General features: G+C 37.9%; 1 protein-coding gene across 1 annotated transcript in view; it reads left to right on the top strand.

Annotated features, from left to right (window-relative positions):
* The first annotated feature begins 1970 nt into the window (after nt 1-1970).
* Nucleotides 1971-17436, top strand: part of LRRC43 (leucine rich repeat containing 43) — a 258073-nt gene continuing 242607 nt past the window's right edge. Inside the window, exons 1-4 of the mRNA XM_053699766.1 lie at nt 1971-1982; nt 3648-3896; nt 7267-7377; nt 7917-8056. Coding sequence (XP_053555741.1) covers nt 1971-1982; nt 3648-3896; nt 7267-7377; nt 7917-8056 — 512 coding nt within the window. The remainder of the gene's footprint in view (nt 1983-3647; nt 3897-7266; nt 7378-7916; nt 8057-17436) is intronic.

The raw sequence follows: 17436 nt of genomic DNA on the forward strand, positions 1-17436 counted from the left end.
CCAGCAATCCCTCTTGCTAACTCGTTTTTATCAGAACTCCATGGATCATCTAAAATATGTCATGCTATGTTCTAGACAAAGTTGACCTTATGAGGCCCATTTATCAAGCTCCGTGTTTCTGGCGAGCCTTCAGACTCGCCAGGAACAGCAGTTATGAAGCAGCGGTCTAAAGACCGCTGCTCCATAACCCTGTCCGCCTGCTCTGCGCAGGCGGACAGACATCGCCACAATTCAACCCGATCGAGTTGATTGACACCCCCCTGCTGGCTGTGAGCTGCTGGTGCAATGCTGAATACGGAGAGCGTATTGTTCTTCGCATTCAGCGAGGTCTTGCGGACCTGATCCGCACTGTCGGATCAGGTCCGCAAGACCTTTGATAAATAGGCCTCTATATATTATCATCTGATAAACCCAAGAGAGCGTGGATTAGTAATTCCTTAGTGGTGGTTCAAACAATACCATGTTCTGCCCTCTAATCAGCTTTTGGATGTACTGAGCGACAGACAACTAAGTAAATTTATTAAAGGCTGCATCTGCCTTCGCTTCTCTACGACTGCAGGTTCTCACAATAGACCTGCAGTCCGTACTTATCAAGCAGTGGTCATTAGACGGCAGCTTCCCTAACCTCTTCTCCACCTCTTACGTGGAGAATTTCAATCTCCCCGGTCTCGTCCGATTGGGGAGATTAACGGCTCCTGCCCGCTAGTGATTTGCTGTGCACAGGCAGGGGGCGGTGTTGCACAAGAGTGCAAAATGTAAAAATGTTTAGTCAAAGTTTTTTCATGTGCCCAATACATATGTAGTGCACTCTATACTTTCAATGAATAGCACAAAGTGGTAGTCGCACACTGACAGCGCTTGTATCACATTTAACATGTTGGAAAACCTGGTATTGACTTTTATTTCTTGCTATTGTGCATTAAAATACATCCTGAAATGCTATAGCGATAAATGAAAAACTGCACCAAACATATAGGGCTAGATTACAAGTGGAGCGCTAATTTATCGTGTGCCCGTAAATGGGAAAATGTATTCCGTTTACTTGCGCACAATAAATAACCAGCCTTTAAAAGTGGCTGGTTAATGCTACCGCAAGCTCACGGTAGCAATTAAGCGCTCTAAGAACTTACCAGAGATCAGATTTCTGGTTAATTTTAGAAATGTCCCCCAATTTCCCCCAAAATAAAGTGTAATATTGTTTTTGAAAATTAAAAAGTAGCTTTTTTTTTTTATTAAATCATAACTGCACAAAGCAGTTTTAATGAGTGGGTGTGGGGTGTTAAAAAAAAAAAAAAAAAAAATGGCACTAAAAAGTGCCTTTACATTGCGGTCTATGGGGAACTGTGTTATTCCTATAAATTTGTATGCATATGCTTATATACATATATATTTAAAATTTGCTGAGCATCCCTCCCTGTGCTAGGCTCTCTAAAGCAGTGTTTTTCAACCAGTGTGCCGTGAGAGATCCTCAGGTGTGCCACGGCAGACTGACAACAGTGTGACATATTTTTTAAACTTGCTTGTTTTTTACTCCCAGTGCAGGGGTAGTTTGTAGGAGGCATGGCATAACAGCACAATACATACAGTATGTGTGTGTATGTGTATATATATATATATGCTGTTTTAGGCTACAATGTGTGATTTTTTTTAAATTTTGGGATGGTGGTGTGCCACAGGATTTTTTTAATGTAAAAAAGTGTGCCACGGCAAAAAAAAAAAAAAGGTTAAAAATCACTGCTCTAAAGTGTCTTATGATGTGAGAACGAGGCTCCCTTTGGAACCTATGGAAGCGTGCTCTTGTGAGCGAAAAGCATTCCTGCACTGCGAAGCTGTAATACCAGAACACATTTGCATGTGCTGGTATTACTTAGAGGAGAGTAAATATCTTGCAAAAGCGCAATTTTGCGCTCCACTCGTAATCTAGCCCATATCTTTTTCTCCGCTGGCTTTGCATATAGACATTAGCCTACATGAATAATAAGGTAACCATAACAAGCACAAAATATTCTAAAAAGAGAAGCTATGTTGAGAGTTAATAAATCCAGTGATAATGAAGATAACTTGTAAAGGATTTTTAAATATTGTTCAATAGTTTGATTTGTTCTCTTAGAGACTTAGACTGGATGAAAAATTGTAGAGCATTTAAACCGACATAATATGTAATTAATGCTGCAATGCATTTTATTATTGCACTATTGGCACCTATAACTATGTGACTGACCTCACAAACAAATTAAACATTAACATATTGAGCCAATGTCCCTTTCCCAGCAATAATCTCCTCAGCAATGTGGTGTAATTGAAACACTTCTATAATAATTAGGTCTATGGTTTGTCTGGCTGTAGAAAGACAACCCACAAAATGTCACTTCTATCAGAATAGTGGTGAACCCTCTTAAAATCTACAACGAAATCCATAGATAATAAACCATAAGTGAGAGTAGGTGGATGAAGCGGCTACAGCAATCTTGGTATAATAGATCAAAGAGACATATTTGGAAAAGTCATCTTGGTATTTATGCCACCAGAAAGATAGAAAAGAAAGTTATTGAGTCTTTAGATTATTTGATGACCCGCTGTCTTGGAATAATGACATAGATGATATACCGCTAGTCTTAATGATTCTGGTACAAGTAATCAATCCTAGAGGACCCATTATCCAATGATAATGACCATGCCAATGTATTGATATAGATTATTTTCTTTAAATGATCAGTTTAACTTCCTACATAAAGAGTCTGTCTGTCTAACTGATGATTTAATCGAACAGCGCTCCCTATTGAGCGTCGCAGTTGCTACGCAACGGTCTCCTAGAAACAAAGGACGCTAATCACGCCAAAGTCGGAACTAGCGCACGTGATTTGTTTACCATCCGTACTGTGGAAAAAAGTGAAGATAAACGCTGTTTGGAGCTGCGTACTTTTCAGTTATGTCTAATTTTAGTCTATCCGCAGTTCTAAAAAAACAGCAGAGAGATTTGTGTTTGAATTCTTTCCCATGTGGCACGGGGAGCTGGGTAATTATTGAGTACTATTTAATTTAAAATTAAATAAGATATTTGTTTATTGTTTCCTATGTTTCTATACAGTCAGGTTAAATGCGTTCCAAATAATAATCCATTTCCCAGCTATAAAACTCAGTTAATTATGTGCAATTAAGACATCAGAAGGTTTTAAGGAAAGGGATGACATCGGTACTGTTCTATTACATTTTTTACAAACACTCTAATACATTTCCACTTATGTCTGTTTCTCCTACTTCTCTTGGACCACAGTCACCCCATTATTGATTATCGGTTTTACATACTACTTTTGTTATTTTTATAGCTATTAATAGCATCATTCTATGTTACTCAGTCATAACTACATAATTGTAATATTTACTATTAAATAATTATTACTCTATCATCGCAATCCAAGCTACAATGTGATGATATATATTTAATTTATTGTATGCATGTAGCAATCCATTTAATAAAGATGCACAATACCCATTTAACAATTGTCTTTTTTTAATATTTCTGTTGTTGAAAACCTTGTACATTACTACAATTTCATTATATTACATTTTTTAAGCTGCTGTGTACTTCATATTTTTAATGTGTTTGAATTTCTATATTTCATATTGAAACATTTTTTTCTTTACAGAATAAGTTTAGGCTGAAGTCTGGGAACGCTGTGCATGCTGACTCCTACTGGGAAAGCAATGGCCCAGAAGTTGAAAATGTGGATACTCTGAATGATCTACTAACCTGTCCTTTTTCCCCTTGGGGACTAGATGACAGCTTCAGTCCTGATGCTCCATATCTGAAGCAGCTGGCAATTAAAGATCCCACAATCATATCTGAGAAACTCATCTATTCGTCCTTTAAATCTCTCCGGCTTGTGAACAAACATGTGAGTGATAATGCTTTGATGTATCCTTCCTTCAGTGAGTATGTGCTGATATACCATTCCTTCAGTGAGTATGCACTGATATACCCTTCCTTCAGTGAGTATGCACTGATATACCCTTCTTTCAGTGAGTATGCACTGATATACCCTTCCTTCAGTGAGTACCCTTACATGTATCCTTCCTTCAGTGAGTATGCACTGATATACCCTTCTTTCAGTGAGTATGCACTAATATACCCTTCCTTCAGTGAGTACCCTTACATGTATCCATCCTTCAGTGAGTATGCACTGATATACCCTTCCTTCAGTGAGTATGCACTAATATACCCTTCCTTCAGTGAGTTCCCTTACATGTATCTATCCTTCAGTGAGTATGCACTGATATACCCTTCCTTCAGTGCGTATGCACTAATATACCCTTCCTTCAGTGAGTACCCTTACATGTATCCTTCCTTCAGTGAGTATGCACTGATATACCCTGCCTTCAATGAGTATGCACTGATATACCCTTCCTTCAGTGAGTATGCACTAATATACCCTTCCTTCAGTGAGTACCCTTACATGTATCCTTCCTTCAGTGAGTATGCACTGATATACCCTTCCTTCAGTGAGTATGCACTGATATACCCTTCCTTCAGTGAGTATGCACTGATATACCCTTCCTTCAATGAGTATGCACTGATATACCATTCCTTCAATGAGTATGCACTGATATACCCTTCCTTCAGTGAGTATGCACTGATATACCCTTCCTTTAGTGAGTACCCTTACATGTATCCTTCCTTCAGTGAGTACATGCTGGTATATCCTTTCTTCAAAAAGTATGCTCTAATATGTCCTTCCTGTAGTGAGTACACTCTGATGTATCCTTCCTGCAGTGAGTATGTTCTGATGTTTCCTTCCTTCAGTGAGTACACTCTTATGTATCCTTCCTGCAGTGAGTACACTCTGATGTATCCTTCCTTCAGTGAGTATGTTATGATGTTTCCTTCCTTCAGTGAGTACACTCTGATGTATCCTTCCTTCAGTGAGTACACTCTGATGTATCCTTCCTTCAGTGAGTACACTCTGATGTATCCTTTCTTCAGTGAGTACACTCTTATGTATCCTTCCTTCAGTGAGTACATTCTGATGTATCCTTCCTGCAGTGAATACACTCTGATGTATCCTTCCTGCAGTGAATACACTCTGATGTATCCTTCCTGCAGTGAGTACACTCTGATGTATCCTTCCTGCAGTGAGTATACTCTGATGTATCCTTCCTGCAGTGAGTACACTCTGATGTATCCTTCCTGCAGTGAGTACACTCTGATGTATCCTTCCTGCAGTGAGTACACTCTGATGTATCCTTTCTTCAGTGAGTACACTCTGATGTATCCTTTCTTCAGTGAGTACACTCTGATGTATCCTTTCTTCAGTGAGTACACTCTGATGTATCCTTTCTTCAGTGAGTACACTCTGATGTATCCTTTCTTCAGTGAGTACACTCTGATGTATCCTTCCTGCAGTGAGTACACTCTGCTGCATCCTTTCTGCAGTGAGTACACTCTGCTCTATCCTTTCTTCAGTGAGTACACTCTGATGTATCCTTCCTTCAGTGAGTACACTCTGATGTATCCTTCCTTCAGTGAGTACACTCTGATGTATCCTTTCTTCAGTGAGTACACTCTGATGTATATTTTCTTCAGTGAGTACTCTCTGATGTATCCTTCCTTCAGTGAGTACACTCTGATGTATCCTTCCTTCAGTGAGTACTCTCTGATGTATCCTTCCTTCAGTGAGTACACTCTGATGTATCCTTCCTGCAGTGAGTACACTCTGATGTATCCTTCACTCTAAGCATATTGCAATGAGCTAAATTTGAGCCCTCTTATCTTTCCTCATATGTAAAATGTTCTCTAACAAGTTTTGCTCTGAAACCTACGGCTGCTAGCACTGTAATTAATGGGAGTCGATTGACCCAATAAAATCTTCCACAATCCGCTAATCTTTTTCTTCAAAAAGTATGCTCTAATATGTCCTTCCTGTAGTGAGTACACTCTGATGTATCCTTCCTGCAGTGAGTATGTTCTGATGTTTCCTTCCTTTAGTGAGTACACTCTTATGTATCCTTCCTGCAGTGAGTACACTCTGATGTATCCTTCCTGCAGTGAGTATGTTCTGATGTTTCAATAGTGAAAAAGGGGGTAGTGTACAAGCGCTAAGGTAATCCCCAAGCTGTATCCAAACAGAGATCCTAACCAACCTCCAAAAAATATGCACAAATAGTAAGAAGTGAATACAGCGCCAACAAGAGGCCAAGGGATAAATATACTCACAGAGAGATAAAAGAAGATTATTTAATGAACCATGTTAAAAAGCATCAGTAAAAAATGTAAAAAACACATATAGATAAAATTACAAAAACAGGAATATCTTGCAGGAGCGGCTAAAGCTGATAATTACAATAAAAACAGAGATAATCACAGGTGATCAGTGTGAGTGGTACACCAGATTAAGAGTGTAAACTAGTGAAACAGAATAAGCCTAAATACAACTATAACAAGTGCATCAAGCAAGAAATTAATAAACAATAGTACAAACAATAATGTTCAAAAAATAGTGTGTCAAAAAATATAGAAAAATGCACTGCAGTGCAAAAAGAGGGTCAAATAGTAAGTGAGTGCAAATGGATATAACAAATGCTAGCTACTAATCCAGTGAGGTAAGGATATAATTAAATATAATACACAATATGCAATAACATAAAAAATATATAAAATATGTTCCAAAAAAGTGTTCCAAAAAGTTGATCAACAAATGTTAGTGAAGAACAAAAATAAGTCAATCAAAACCAAAAAAAAAAAATGACAAAAAATGGGTGATGAAAAACAAGGTGAAAGTGAGGAAATTGGTTCCTTCAATATTAGTTACTTTAACAGATCCAAATTCCTGAGTGTGGTAGCTGAAGTAGCTGATTGGATCCTAGCACCTGTCAGCTGCTCCTATGGTATCCTAAAACGTGTCCCTGAAAAAAAGAAATTCACAACATAGTGTATCCAATATGAGAATGAAGTAAAGATTAAAGTAATGCTTACCAATATGTCAATGCGTTTCTGCCCTCAAAAAAGGGCCTTTCTCAAGAGTCTATTTTTTGAACATTATTGTTTGTACTATTGTACACTCTGATGTATCCTTCACTCTAAGCATATTGCAATGAGATAAATTTGAGCCCTCTTATCTTTCCTCAGATGTAAAATGTTCTCTAACAAGTTTTGCTCTGAAACCTACGGCTGCTAGCACTGTAATTAATGGGAGTCGATTGACCCAATAAAATCTTCCACAATCCGCTAATGTCTAAACTAATAAAATCTCTGTTTTTCATACAATGCAGGTGAGAGAAGTGGATGAACATTTGTTGAGATTCCATAAACTAGAAGAGCTTGTGCTAAGTGTAAACAAGATAAGGAATGTGACTTCATGTAACCTTCCTCAAACCCTGAAGGTGAGTTTTGTATGTATCTGTATTTTAATCAGTGTCACTGAATGTTGAAGGCATCCAGCTGCTATATCACAGCCAGACAATAGCCAGCCACAGTCATTAAGCCAGGGCAGAAATCATGTGCATGACACAATTTACACATTCATGGCCTCCCTGTGCAAGAACTATGTAGCTTGATGATCTTGACTTTAGGTAAAGTTTAGGTTTAGATACAGGGTTTAAGGTTAATCCATTGTATTCCGGAGAGGACTGTAGTTTAATGCAAATAATGCATTGCTGCCTACTGTGCCATACAATGGAGTTTAATAGGACTGTGCTATCACTCTCCCATAGCAAGGCCAGCAGTGACATATATGCATCAGCAACATTGCTGCAGCCACAATTTGGCTCTGGCCACATCACAGTTTTGACAGGTGTAGTACTACCAACAGGGTAATAGCCAGGTAGAACTCCCATTGGTAAACATAATGAGATATCGCTGTCTGGAATTAAAGCCATTCCTTTTCACATTAAGTATATTTCATTCTCCCTCTCACTTTTAGGTGCTTGAACTCTGTTCAAATGAGATATCCAGCTTAAAGGATCTATGTATAAACAAATCCCTGAAGTTGCAACATTTGGGTCTGGCCTATAACAGAATCCAGTGTTCTGCTGAGAGTACATACCTGACTGGGGACTTTTGGTAAGTATACAGGTATATACACAGTGCCCAAAATGACAGAGAATCTTAGAATAACACAAAAAAGCTAAACAGGAAAATGACAACTATGTAGAGCTACTTTAAAAATGAGTATTACATTCTGATTAACACAAACTCCTCAGGGGATAAATTAAATCTGCTGCATCGTAATCAAAGTAGCTAGAGAGGGCTAAAGAGTAAAATGTTTTTGAATTGGGCGTGTATGAACAAAATGTTGATTGCTATTTGTAGGAATATTGTATTTAAAGTGTTTATCCTGTCATGCACATGAAAGAGCAGCAATTAAACATATTCAATTTTCTTTAAAGGGACACTCAAGTCAAAATACACTTTTATGATTTAGATAGAGCATGCAGTTTTAAGACACTTTCCAATTTACTTCCATTATCAAATTTTTGTCCATTCTTTTTATATACACATACTTTCTGGGGAACAAGCTCCTACTGAGCATGTGCAAAAGCTCACAGGGTATACGTATACTAGTCTGTGATTGGCTGATGTCAATCACATGATACAAGAGTCCAATATTAGACCAGCAACAGGGCAATAATCTCTGTGGTAATGGTGCACCGTGGATAAGCTGGTGACCTCCAGCTCACTCATACAGCAATACAAAAGTTTCCACAGCACCAAATGTCTTCATAAATGTCTTTTATTGAAGCATAACAACAGCACAGGTATATCTGTGCTGTTGTTATGCTTCAATAAAAGACATTTATGAAGACATTTGGTGCTGTGGAAACTTTTGTATCACATGATACGGGGGGCCAGAAAATGGGAGAAAAAAATAAATTTGTAAGAAAAAATCTACTGCTTATTTGAAATTCTGAGTAGGTGTTATTATATTGTCTTTTTATTATGCACTTGTTAATTAGGAAATTCTACTGCATTGAGCGGTCCTTTAATAAAAACAAAAACTAAAAGGGACCTTCAAAGCTCTGGGATCGTTTTTTTTTAGGTAATTTAAAACACTTCCTAATTTGTCTTATAGAAACTGAGATATAAACAGGCATAGATTAATTATGAAATGGTGCTATACATTGCTTTATAGAAACCAAAACGTTACACTTATTTCTTTAAATTGTAAAGAACTTATATAATTAAAAAAAAAAAAATCTGCATATTATTCCCAGGCTACTCTTTGTTTTGAATATATCATCATGTTGAGCACTTTTTATTATTATTTGTCCCTAAATGTAAAATAATTTTAATTCTAAAGTGAAAATATTGTAAGTACAACTGATACCTAGGTATCTAATGCTCATTGGGTTATAGACACAATTCTCACATTTACTAAAACATGCACTGTAATATATTGACATATTCATGTTCCTTCAAAGCAACATTAAACACATTGAGATTGTGATAAATGTATAAAGGGACATGAAAAACATATTTCTTTCATGTAATTGGCAAGAGTCCATGAGCTAGTGACGTATGGGATATACAATCCTACCAGGAGGGGCAATGTTTCCCAAACCTCAAAATGCCTATAGATACACCCCTCACCACACCCACAATTCAGTTTTACAAACTTTGCCTCCTATGGAGGTGGTGAAGTAAGTTTGTGCTAAGATTTCTACGTTGATATGCGCTTCTCAGCATTTTGAAGCCCGTTTCCTCTCAGAGTACAGTGAATGTCAGAGGGACGTGAAGAGAGTATCACCTATTGAATGCAATGATTTTCCTAATGGGGGTCTATTTCATAGGTTGTCTGTTATAAGTCGTAGAGATTCATCTCCTACCTCCCTTTTCAGATCGACGATATACTCTCATATTCCATTACCTCTACTGATAACCGTTTCAGTACTGGTTTGGCTATCTGCTATATGTGGATGGGTGTCTTTTTGCTAAGTATGTTTTCACTACTTAAGACACTCTCAGCTATGGTTTGGCACTTTATGTATTTATTTAAAGTTTTAAATATATGTATTGTACTTATATTTGCCATGATTCAGGTTTTCAGTATATTTCCTTTTGCAGACTGTCAGTTTCATATCTGGGAAATATTTTTTTTATAAAAAAATGATTTCTTACCTGGGATATAGTCTATTTTTCAAATTGACTGTCTTTTAAATTGGCCGGCAGGATAGGCTCGCGAGGGCGCAAAAGGCCAAAGTTTATTGCGTCATTCTTAGAGCAAGATTTTTTTGCGCGAAGTTACGTTCGTTGTTCACAAGGTTGTGTCATTTCTGGACGTTTTTGGCGCCAAAAAATATTTTTCTGTTTGTTGTGCGTCATACTTGGCGCCAAATATTTTCATTATTTAAGACCCCATTTCTATTTGCCTCTTGCCTTTTTTCTATGTCAGAAGGCTATGCTGTTTGCATTTTTCCCATTCCTGAAACTGCCATATAAGGATAATTTTGCTTTATATGTTGGTTTTTTCTCTTACATTTGCAAGATGTCTCAATCTGATCCTGTCTCAGAAATCACTGTTGGAACTCTGCGGCCTGATAACAGTTCTACCAAAGCTAAGTGCATTTGTTGTAAACTTGTGGAGGTTATACCTCCAGCTGTGGTTTGTAATAGTTGTCATGATAAACTTTTACATGCAGAAAATGTATCCATCAGTAATAGTTCATTGCCTGTTGCTGTTCCCTCAACATCTAATGCACAAGATATACCTGTAAATTTAAGATAATTTATTTCTGATTCTATTCAGAATGCTTTGTCTGCCATTCCGCCTTCTAATAAATGTAAAAGGTCTTTTAAAACTTTTTATAAGGTTGATGAAATTTCAAATGACCAGCAACATACTGAATTATCCTTCTCTGATGAGGATCTATCTGATTCAGAAAATCCTGCCTCAGATATTGACATTGACAAATCCTCTTATTTATTTAAAATGGAGTATATTCGTTCTTTGTTAAAAGAAGTGTTGATTACATTAGATATGGAGGAAACTAGTCCTCTTGATATTAAAACTAGCAAACGTTTAAATTCTGTTTATAAACCTCCTGTGGTTTTTCCAGAGGTTTTTCCAGTTCCTGATGCTATTTCTGATATGATTTCTGAAGAATGGAATAGGCCTGGTACTTCTTTTATTCCTTCTTCAAGGTTTAAAAAAATGTATCCTTTGCCAGCAGTTAGATTGGAGTTTTAGGAAAAGATCCCCAAAGTTGATGGGGCTATCTCTACTCTTGCTAAAGGTACTACTATTCCTACGGAAGATAGTACTTCTTTTAAAGATCCTTTAGATAGGAAACTTGAATCTTATCTACGGAAAGCTTATTTATATTCAGGTCATCTTCTTAGGCCTGCAATTTCTTTGGCTGATGTTGCAGCTGCTTCAACTTTTTGGTTGGAAACTTTAGCGCAACAAGTATCGGATCATGATTTTGTCTAGCATTGTTAAGTTTATTCAACATGCTAATAATTTCATATGTGATGCATTTTTTATATTATCATAATTGATGTTAAATCTATGTCTTTAGCTATTTTAGCTAGAAGAGCTTTGTGGCTCAAATCTTGGAATGCTGATATGACTTCTAAGTCCAGATTGCTATCTCTTTCTTTCCATGGTAATTAATTATTTGGTTTTCAGTTGGATTCAATAATTTCAATTGTCACTGGGGGGAAGGGAGTTTTTTTGCCTCAGGATATAAGACATAAGGGTAAATCTAAAGCTTCTAACCGTTTTCGTTCCTTTCGACAAAATAAGGAACAGAAACCTAATCCTTCCCCCAAGGAATCTGTTTCCAATTGGAAGCCTTCGTCAAATTGGAATAAATCCAAGCCATTTAAGAGATCAAAGCCAGCCCCCAAGTCCGCATGAAGGTGCGGCCCTCATTCCAGCTCAGCTGGTAGGGGGCAGATTAAAATTTTTGAAAGATGTTTGGATCAATTCGGTCCAAAATCATTGGATTCAGAGTATTGTCTCTCAGGGGTACAGAATAGGATTCAGAGTAAGACCGCCTGTAAGAAGATTTTTTCTCTCACGCATTCCAGCAAACCCAGTAAAAGCTCAGGCTTTCCTTAAGTGTGTTTCAGACCTGGAGTTATCAGGGGTAATCATGCCAGGTCCGTTTCAGGAACAGGGTCTGGGGTTTTATTCAAATCTATTCATTGTCCCAAAGAAAGAAAATTCATTCAGACCAGTTTTGGATCTAAAGATTTTGAATCGATATGTAAGAGTACCAACTTTCAAAATGGTGACTATAAGGACTATTCTGCCTTTTGTTCAGCAAGGGCATTATATGTCCACAATAGATTTACAGGATGCATATCTTCATATTCCGATTCATCCAGATCACTATCAGTTCCTGAGATTCTCTTTTCTAGACAAGCATTACCAATTTCTTGCTCTTCCTTTTGGCCTAGCGACAGCTCCAAAATCTTTTCAAAGATTCTAGGTGCCCTACTCTCTGTAATCAGAGAGCGGGGTATTGCGGTGTTTCCTTATTTGGACGATATCTTGGTACTCGCTCAGTCTTTACATTCTGCAGAATCTCACACAAATCAACTAGTGTTGTTTCTTCAAAGACATGGTTGGAGGATTAATTTACTAAAAAGTTCTTTGATTCTTCAAACAAAGGTAACCTTTTTAGGTTTCCAGATAGATTCAGTGTCCATGACTTTGTCTCTAACAGACAAGAGACGTTTAAAATTGGTTGCAGCCTGTCGGAACCTTCAGTCTCAGTCATTCCCTTCAGTAGCTATGTGCATGGAAGTTTTAGGTCTCATGACTGCAGCATCGGATGCGATCCCCTTTGCTCGTTTTCATATGATACCTCTCCAGCTTTGTATGCTGAATCAGTGGTGCAGGGATTATACAAGGATATCACAATTAATATCATTAAATCCCAATGTTCAACTTTCTGTGACTTGGTGGTTAGATCACCATCGTATAATTCTAGGGGCCTCTTTCGTTCATCCAACCTGGACTGTGATCACAACAGATGTGAGTCTTTCAGGTTGGGGAGCTGTTTGGGGATCTCTGACAGCACAAGAGGTTTGGAAATCTCAAGAGGCGAGATTATCAATCAATATTTTGGAACTCCGTGTGATTCTCAGGGCTCTTCAGTTTTCGCCTCTGTTGAAGAGAGAACCGTTCATTTGTTTTCAGACAGACAATATCACAACTGTGGCATATGTCAATCATCAGGGTGGGACTCACAGTCCTCAAGCTATGAAAGAAGTACCTCGGATACTTGTTTGGGCGGAATCCAGCTGCTGTCTAATTTCTGCGGTTCATATCCCAGGTATAGACAATTGGGAAGCGGATTACCTCAGTCGTCAGACTTTACATCCGGGAGAATGGTCTGTCCACCCAGATGTGTTTTCTCAAACTTTTCAGATGTGGGGGCTTCCAGAAATAGATCTGATGGCATCTCATCTAAACAAAAAACTTTTCAGGTACCTGTCCAGGTCCAGGGATCCTCAAGTGGAAGCAGTGTATGCATTGAAACTTCCTTGGTGTTATCAACCTGCTTATATTTTTCCGCCTCTAGTTCTTCTTCCAAGAGTGATTTCCAAAATCATCATGGAGCAAATGTTTGTGCTGCTGGTGGCTCCAGCATGGCCTCACAGGTTTTGGTATGCGGATCTTGTTCAGATGTCCAGTTGCCAACCTTGGCCACTTCCATTAAGGCCAGACCTTCTATCTCGAGGTCCGTTTTTTATCAGGATCTCAAATCATTAAATTTGAAGGTATGGAAATTGAACGCTTAGTGCTTAGTCATAGAGGTTTCTCTGACTCAGTGATTAATACTACAGGGAGTGCAGAATTATTAGGCAAGTTGTATTTTTGAGGATTAATTTTATTATTGAACAACAACCATGTTCTCAATGAAACCAAAAAAATCATTAATATCAAAGCTGAATAGTTTTGGAAGTAGTTTTTAGTTTGTTTTTAGTTATAGCTATTTTAGGGGGATATCTGTGTGTGCAGGTGACTATTACTGTGCATAATTATTAGGCAACTTAACAAAAAACAAATATATACCCATTTCAATTATTTATTTTTACCAGTGAAACCAATATAACATCTCAACATTCACAAATATACATCTCTGACATTCAAAAACAAAACAAAAACAAATCAGTGACCAATATAGCCACCTTTCTTTGCAAGGACACTCAAAAGCCTGCCATCCATGGATTCTGTCAGTGTTTTGATCTGTTCACCATCAACATTGCGTGCAGCAGCAACCACAGCCTCCCAGACACTGTTCAGAGAGGTGTACTGTTTTCCCTCCTTGTAAATCTCACATTTGATGATGGACCACAGGTTCTCAATGGGGTTCAGATCAGGTGAACAAGGAGGCCATGTCATTAGATTTCTTTCATGTAATTAGCAAGAGTCCATGAGCTAGTGACGTATGGGATATACATTCCTACCAGGAGGGGCAAAGTTTCCCAAACCTCAAAATGCCTATAAATACACCCCTCACCACACCCACAAATCAGTTTTTACAAACTTTGCCTCCTATGGAGGTGGTGAAGTAAGTTTGTGCTAGATTCTACGTTGATATGCGCTCCGCAGCAGGTTGGAGCCCGGTTTTCCTCTCAGCGTGCAGTGAATGTCAGAGGGATGTGAGGAGAGTATTGCCTGTTTGAATTCAATGATCTCCTTCTACGGGGTCTATTTCATAGGTTCTCTGTTATCGGTCGTAGAGATTCATCTCTTACCTCCCTTTTCAGATCGACAATATACTCTTATATATATACCATTACCTCTGCTGATTTTCGTTTCAGTACTGGTTTGGCTTTCTACAAACATGTAGATGAGTGTCCTGGGGTAAGTAAGTCTTATTTTCTGTGACACTCTAAGCTATGGTTGGGCACTTTTTTAATAAAGTTCTAAATATATGTATTCAAACATTTATTTGCCTTGACTCAGGATGTTCAACATTCCTTATTTTCAGACAGTCAGTTTCATATTTGGGATTATGCATTTGAATCAATCATTTTTCTTACCTTAAAAAAGTTTGACTTTTTTCCCTGTGGGCTGTTAGGCTCGCGGGGGCTGAAAATGCTTCATTTTATTGCGTCATTCTTGGCGCAGACTTTTTTGGCGCAAAAAATCTTTTCTGTTTCCGGCGTCATACGTGTCGCCGGAAGTTGCGTCATTTTTTGACGTTCTTTTGCGCCAAAAATGTCGGCGTTCCGGATGTGGCGTCATTTTTGGCGCCAAATAATGTGGGCGTCTTATTTGGCGCTAAAAAAATATGGGCGTCGCTTTTGTCTCCACATTATTTAAGTCTCATTTTTCATTGCTTCTGGTTGCTAGAAGCTTGTTCCTTGGCATTTTTCCCATTCCTGAAACTGTCATTTAAGGAATTTGATCAATTTTGCTTTATATGTTGTTTTTTCTCTTACATATTGCAAGATGTCTCACGTTGCATCTGAGTCAGAAGATACTTCAGGAAAATCGCTGTCTGGTGCTGGAACTACCAAAGCTAAGTGTATCTGCTGTAAACTTTTGGTAGCTGTTCCTCCAGATGTTGTTTGTATTAATTGTCATGACAAACTTGTTAATGCAGATAATATTTCCTTTAGTAAAGTACCATTACCTGTTGCAGTTCCATCAACATCTAATGTTCAGAGTGTTCCTGATAACATAAGAGATTTTGTTTCTGAATCGATCAAGAAGGCTATGTCTGTTATTCCTCCTTCTAGTAAACATAAAACATCTTTTAAAACTTCTCTTTATACAGATGAATTTTTAAATGAACATCATCATTCTGATTCTAATGACTCTTCTGGTTCAGAGGATTCTGTCTCAGAGGTTGATGCTGATAAATCTTCATATTTATTTAAAATGGAATTTATTCGTTCTTTACTTAAAGAAGTACTAATTGCTTTAGAAATTGAGGATTCTGGTCCTCTTGATACTAAATCTAAACGTTTAGATAAGGTCTTTAAATCTCCTGTGGTTATTCCAGAAGTTTTTCCTGTTCCTGGTGCTATTTCTGAAGTAATTTCCAGAGAGTGGAATAATTTGGGTAATTCATTTACTACTCCTAAACGTTTTAAGCAATTATATCCTGTACCGTCTGACAGATTAGAATTTTGGGACAAAATCCCTAAAGTTGATGTGGCTATTTCTACCCTTGCTAAACGTACTACTATTCCTACGGCAGATGGTACTTCGTTTAAGGATCCTTTAGATAGGAAAATTGAATCCTTTCTAAGAAAAGCTTATCTGTGTTCAGGTAATCTTCTTAGACCTGCTATATCATTGGCTGATGTTGCTGCAGCTTCAACTTTTTGGTTGGAAACTTTAGCGCAACAAGTAACAGATCATGATTCTCATAATATTATTATTCTTCTTCAACATGCTAATAATTTTATCTGTGATGCCATTTTTGATATTATCAGAGTTGATGTCAGGTTTATGTCTCTAGCTATTTTAGCTAGAAGAGCTTTATGGCTTAAAACTTGGAATGCTGATATGTCTTCTAAATCAACTCTACTTTCCCTTTCTTTCCAGGGTAACAAATTATTTGGTTCTCAGTTGGATTCTATTATCTCAACTGTTACTGGTGGGAAAGGAACTTTTTTACCACAGGATAAAAAATCTAAGGGTAAAAACAGGGCTAATAATCGTTTTCGTTCCTTTCGTTTCAACAAAGAACAAAAGCCTGATCCTTCATCCTCAGGAGCAGTTTCAGTTTGGAAACCATCTCCAGTCTGGAATAAATCCAAGCCTTCTAGAAAAGCAAAGCCAGCTTCTAAGTCCACATGAAGGTGCGGCCCTCATTCCAGCTCAGCTGGTAGGGGGCAGGTTACGTTTTTTCAAAGAAATTTGGATCAATTCTGTTCACAATCTTTGGATTCAGAACATCGTTTCAGAAAGGTACAGAATTGGTTTCAAGATAAGACCTCCTGCAAAGAGATTTTTTCTTTCCCGTGTCCCAGTAAATCCAGTGAAAGCTCGAGCATTTCTGAAATGTGTTTCAGATCTAGAGTTGGCTGGAGTAATTATGCCAGTTCCAGTTCTGGAACAGGGGCTGGGGTTTTATTCGAATCTCTTCATTGTACCAAAGAAGGAGAATTCCTTCAGACCAGTTCTGGATCTAAAAATATTGAATCGTTATGTAAGGATACCAACATTCAAAATGGTAACTGTAAGGACTATCTTGCCTTTTGTTCAGCAAGGGCATTATATGTCCACAATAGATTTACAGGATGCATATCTGCATATTCCGATTCATCCAGATCACTATCAGTTCCTGAGATTCTCTTTCCTGGACAAGCATTACCAGTTTGTGGCTCTGCCGTTTGGCCTAGCTACAGCTCCAAGAATTTTTACAAAGGTTCTCGGTGCCCTTCTGTCTGTAATCAGAGAACAGGGTATTGTGGTATTTCCTTATTTGGACGATATCTTGGTACTTGCTCAGTCTTTACATTTAGCA

This window comes from Bombina bombina, chromosome 2 (assembly GCF_027579735.1).
Source record: "Bombina bombina isolate aBomBom1 chromosome 2, aBomBom1.pri, whole genome shotgun sequence".
Taxonomy (NCBI): Eukaryota; Metazoa; Chordata; class Amphibia; order Anura; family Bombinatoridae; genus Bombina; species Bombina bombina.